The following is a 6,000-nucleotide window of genomic DNA, read 5'->3' on the forward strand; positions in this document are numbered from 1 at the left end:
CCACATTTATGAATTTCGAAGAATGTCTAACCCCTTCCCTTCGAAATAACTTGAACCTCTTATCAGATCAATTGATTTCGTAGACTTTATTTTAAGTCCATTAATTAATAGCTTTCCTAATTTTTCTAAAACTTAGGTGGCGACTCAATTCAAACCCTTTTCAACCCCTTTTAAGTTCCCTTCTCTTTTAAAATTTCTTTTTATTCTTTTAAAAACTGATTTAACTAATTACTTTTTTTTAATGAAGTCACCACTGTGTTGCGCCCTTTCACGAGGATGTCAACACTATCTACTGGAGAAGGAGAAGGCTTACAATCTGTCATTTTTGTTCGAGAGAGTAAGTCTCGAATGAAGCTAGCTTGAGAAAGATGCAAACCAGATCTCACACGAGCAACTTCAATACACAAGAAAAATGAGAGATCACCAAAGTCTTTTAGAGAGAACTGAAGATCAAAGGGTTTGGTGAAGTAGGAGATATAAGAGGGATCACTACCCTTTATGATGATGTCGTCCACATAAACCAAGAGGTATGTAGTAGAGGAAGGAGTATGATGGACAAACAAGGATGAATCAGAGTAACAACAAGTATAGTCATGCGATAGGAGAAATAATTTGAGCTTGAGATACCAGGCGCGAGAAGCTTGCTTTAGACGGTGTAAAGCCTTTGACAAGCGACACACAAAATATGGGTGAGACTTATCAGTAAGCCTGGTGGTTGAGGCATAAACAACCTCCGAAAGTTCACCATTAAGGAATGCATTATTAACATCTAATTGCTTAAGACACCAATCTTGGATACTGCATAAGATAATACAAGTCTGATTGTTGAAGGTTTGACAACTGGGCTGAATGTAACATGGAAATCAACTCCTTCTGCCTGATGAAAACCTTTGGCAACCAAACGAGCTTTGTACCTTCCAATCGACCCATCTTCACGACGCTTAATGTGGTACACCCATTTACAACCCACCACATTTGCATTAGGAGGAAAGGAGAGAGTTTCCATGTGCGATTATGAATAATGCTTGATATTCAGCTTCCATGGTTCACAATTAATCAGGAGATTATGCAGCTTGCTTATATGTTTTTGGTTCACTGGCCAAGGAGGATGAAATTAGGATCGAATGGCGAGAGTGAGTGCTTTAGGCTTGAGGGAATTTTTTTGAGCTCTTGTGGTCAAAATGATTGGAAGAGGTAGCTGAAAATATGTGGGAGCATTCTAATAAGAACTTTAAGTGGAGGATATGATGGTGGTTGGGCATGAACTTTGTGGTGAAGAGGTTGTATCAGAAGATATAGAAGGAAGCGATATTGGTATGGATTGAGTGGACAGTGAGGATGACAGTGAAGGATCTTCCAGTGAAGGTGCGGAAACAACGGAGGGAACAAAGTTGGAATCGACTATACGAAAGTTAAGGGGGAGGGTGGTGAATTGTCATTAGAGGAAGGGGCAGTAGTTTTGTAATAAGGATAAGGAAATTTCTCTTCGTCGAATGTCACATGACGAGCAATATACATTCGATTAGAGGGTGGATAGTGACACAGATAACCTTTATGCTTTGAACTATAACCCAAGAAGATACAAGGAAGAGAGCGAAAATGTAATGACCCGCTAGGTCGTTTTGATAGCTAGGACCATTTTGACTCGTTCCATTAAATTTAATTGGAAGCTTTGAAATAATTCGGTGACTACACTTAGTTAGTTATCTGATTTATTTTTTTATATGTATAATTAATTTAATAAGAAAGTAATAGGCCGAACCTGAGATCCATTCCATACCCTTGGCCCATATAATAAGTAAAGGAAGTTAGTGGGATTTACTCATTTGAGATCCAAATTATTTTATTTGTTTGGAAAAGGAAGAACGGAGTCAGTAGTGCGGCACCACCACATTAAGAACCAAGAAGGTACAGTTCGTATACCCATTTTATACTTGTGGAATAGCGGACATCATTAATTAATATGTATGGACTATATATGATGTAAAGGCTAGCATTATTTTAATTGTGTTGGAAGAAAACATAGTGGAATACTTTATTGTGAGAGTAATATATAATTAAAGTGGATGGTGGATGTAAATAGAGGCAGTAGGGTGCTGGTATTGTTGGCCAATGATAATTGATTGTGACTTAAAGGGTTTAAAAAAAAAATAATAGAAGAAAGGGTAGTAACGTTCTGGACCTTATCTTGTTGTTTCACTAATAAGTTTTCTCTTGGGATAGGAGACAATTCTGTTGACTTATTATGTTAATGTGATAATGTTAGGTTTATTAATTTATCTTTGCAAGAGTTGGCTGGAAAAATAAATAATATAAATAAAAATTAAGAAACTAAGGTATAGTAGTTGTGGAAGTTTAGAGTTTTGTTAATTTTCGTTTAAATTTTTGTTACTATTCTTATCACTCACTATTAATTAGTAAGCCTAATTTATATGAACACTATTAGGATACAATATTTAGTGGAATTAAGACTCAACTCTAAACTAAAAATTTAGGAATATGAGACTTGACATACTAGAGGACACTAAAATTTATGAATTTAATTATTTATCATGGATGTTAGTTTTGGTATCATTAGGTTGAATGAGTTTTGAGGTTCGAAATAGAGGTATAACTCTATGGATGTCTATAGATTTATTTGCTTATCAATATTGCATAATTGGTAGATTGGGAACGTTTGGAAACTTTGCGAAAAGGAAAGGAAATATCGTGAGGATTGGTGGCACGTGTTCGAAATTCAAGGTATGTTAAGACTTTTTAGACTTGTTGAAGGACGTTTTCCTAATTAAATATTAAAAATGAAAATAGACAAAGGGGTAAGGGGGAAAGATGGTGGTCTCGTATCAATGGTGTGACGGGCATTGGTACGAGTACCGGTGTTATAAAACGGAAAATTACTATTATAGAATGTGGATTGAAATTTGAGAATGCCAAAGCATATGGGCATTAGCTGATATATTATTGACTTGAATTCCTTGTGTGATTGTGTTTTATTTATTTCACCCGTATAGTTGTGATAATTGAGGTGGTTATGTATTATGTTCATATTGATTGATTGAGATGCATCATCATCCCCTCTATTAAAACAATATTGTGCACATGCATAGACATGAGACTAAGTATAAGTTGGGCACGTGGAGATCGTCCGTGCTGGGGAGGGTGAGAGGTTAAGATAGTAATTTGGGCACGTGGAGACCGTCCGTGCGAAAATTGTTTGATATTATGATAGTGCGTTGAGATTGTCCGCACAGACACGTGGAGATCGTCCGTGTCGGTATATGGACCTCGCGAGTCCCCCATGGGTCATGAACTCTCGATGTATTTCCGAGGAGTATCATGTAGATACGGTTGAGTGTGTACTGGGTATTCTGAGACAATTCATTACATGGTGTTATATCGCATTGCATTTCATCACATCATTTATTTTGATGATTATGTGTTTTGTTCGGTATTTGGAAAATACTTGATGTTTGATTTCCTTTATTGATGAAACCTAAATAGTGAGTTTAATATACATATATATATATATATATATATACTTACATAATTTACGAATTTATTCTTTTTGTATAAACTCCCGTCACTACTTCTTCGTTGTCGGTCAATGAGACATACTGGGTACACGTGGTTTCGTACTCATACTACGCTTGTTGCACTCTTTGTGGTGCAGATTCGATTCCGAGTAGAAGCACATCTCGTGGAGCAAATTGAGTCCGGGCTTGGAGTTGTGGTGAGCTGCTTGGCTGTTCCGTGGCCCACACCTCCCTCTATCTTTTATTTATTCTGTTATTAGTATTCAAACAGGATATCCCTTATGTTAGATTTGTCATTTAGTTTCAGACTTGCATCGAATTTTAGAAGCTCTTGTACTTAAGACACCAATTCTTGGGGTGATATATTTTAGCTTCCGCATTTCGTACTTATAAGGAACTCAATGTTGGAGATTCTTGCTAAGTGTTAGTCTTTTTACTCATTTGTTGGTTTAGTTGGGTTAATATGTTGGGTTGGCTTACCTATTGGGTGGGAACATAGGTGCCATCACGACTTGCAAATTTGGGTCGTGACACATTTGGTATCAGAGCCCTAGGTTCATCGGTCTCAAGAGTACAAGAGCAATGTCTAGTAGAGTCTTGCGGATCGGTATGAAGACGTCCATACCTATCTTCGAGAGGCTATAGGACATTTAGGAAATATTCTGTTCTTTTATTCATTATCGTGCACACTTGACCTTGTAGAAATTCTAATCTTGATATCTCATTCTCTCTCAGATGGCGAGGAATCGTACATCGGCAAGTGGTGGTCAGGATCCTATTCCTGCGCCTGCTTCTGGGAACACTATCCGAGGTAGAGGTAGGGGACGAGCTCGAGGTCGGGGTAGGGGCCGTATTGCAGCACCTGTGGATGGTCAAGTACCAGTAGCTACCCAGGGTCGTGATAGGACCGTACCTCCTGATGCAGAGGTTATTCATGGGGATGTGCAAGATCGTGTCGAGGGGGATGGGCCAGCTCAGGCTCCAACCAGTACTATTGTCCCCCCAGTGCTTCAAGATACCTTGGCTCGTATGTTAGGAATCCTAGAGGGGATGGCCCAGGCAGGAGCTTTGCCTGTCACTTCTGATGGCTCACAGACCCGTGTTGGAGGTCAAACTCCAGATCCGATAGTTGCTCCAGATTCTCAGACTCCCAGGACTCAGCCAGCTGCCGCTGTAGCTCCTCGTTTGGATAGTATGGAGTTTCCAGATATGACATCACATTTGGTGAACAGGCCTTCTATGACTATTGATGAGCAAAAGATGTTTGGGAGGTTCAGACTAATGAATCCTCCTACTTATACTGGTGACTTAGCTGAGGATGCATATGAGTTTATAGTTAGTTGTCATGAGAGGTTGCATAATCTTGGATTAGTGGAGTCTCATGGAGTTGACTACACAGCGTTTCAGATGACTGGCTCTGCTAAGCAGTGGTGGAGGGATTATATTAGTAGTAGGCCAGCTGGATCTCATCCACTATCCTGGACTGAGTTTACTCAGGTATTTCTATCCAAATTTGTTCCACGCAGTGAGAGGGAGCGCAAGAGGGCCGAGTTTGAGGGTTTGCAGCAAAATGGTATGTCAGTTGCAGAGTATGAGGGTAAATTTCATGCCTTGGCTAGGCATGCTTCGATGATACTTCCCACAGAGGCTGAGAGAGTGAGGAGGTTTGTTAAGGGGCTGATTATTCCAATTCGTCTAGGAGTTTCTCAGGTTGCTGCTTCTGGTGTTCCATTCCAGAAAGTGGTAGATGCTGCTAAGGAGTTGGAGATGATTCGACGTGAGGGATTTGAGCAGCGAGAGGGCAAGAGGACTCGTTATTCAGGTGATTATGGTGGTGCTCCGCCTAGGAGTCGGGGTTACTTGGGCAGAGGTTATCAACCTCAGTCCAGCAGACCCATTCAGCTGCTATACCAGCGTCTAAGGCTGGTTACGTTGGGCATAACTCTTCGAGCTCGGTACATACTTCGCAGGGTTCATCTTCTAGACCTGTAGTTCGTGGAGGGCATTCTGGTCATTCAGGTTCCTCTCATCAGCCTGCGTCTCGTAGGGGTTGCTTTGAGTGTGGTGATATGGGACACTTTGTGAGAGACTGCCCTAGGACCAGACGTGGTGGCTTACATCAGGGTTCTCAGGCTTCGACTTCCAGGGCTGCACAACCTCCAGCTAGGGGTGGTGCACAGAATGGTAGAGGTGGTTCTCATTCAGGTAGAGGTGGTTCTCCTTCTGGTCGAGGTGGTGGTCGTGGAGGTTCACAATCTGATGGAGGTCGTTCTCACTGTTATGCTTTTCCAGGTAGGCCAGAGGCTGAAGCCTCAGATGCTGTTATCACAGGTATTATTCTGGTTTGTCATCGACCAGCTACTGTATTATTTGATCCAGGCTCTACTTATTCTTATCTGTCGACATATTTTGCTCCTAGTCTGGATATATTGTGTGAGTCTCTTGATTTGCCGATACGTGTTTCTAC

The 6,000-nt window shown here is 40.6% G+C and overlaps 1 protein-coding gene across 1 annotated transcript; it reads left to right on the plus strand.

The window, feature by feature from the left end:
* Window positions 1–4,112: 4,112 nt before the first annotated feature.
* On the plus strand, window positions 4,113–5,970 carry LOC107022418. Its single transcript, XM_015223032.2, has 3 exons — window positions 4,113–5,459; window positions 5,504–5,875; window positions 5,953–5,970. The coding sequence occupies exons 1-3, from the start codon at window positions 4,269–4,271 to the stop codon at window positions 5,968–5,970; spliced, it is 1,581 nt and encodes a 526-aa protein (XP_015078518.2). The 5' UTR covers window positions 4,113–4,268.
* The last annotated feature ends 30 nt before the right edge of the window (window positions 5,971–6,000 follow it).

Source organism: Solanum pennellii, chromosome 6 (assembly GCF_001406875.1).
Source record: "Solanum pennellii chromosome 6, SPENNV200".
In the NCBI taxonomy this organism is placed as follows: Eukaryota; Viridiplantae; Streptophyta; class Magnoliopsida; order Solanales; family Solanaceae; genus Solanum; species Solanum pennellii.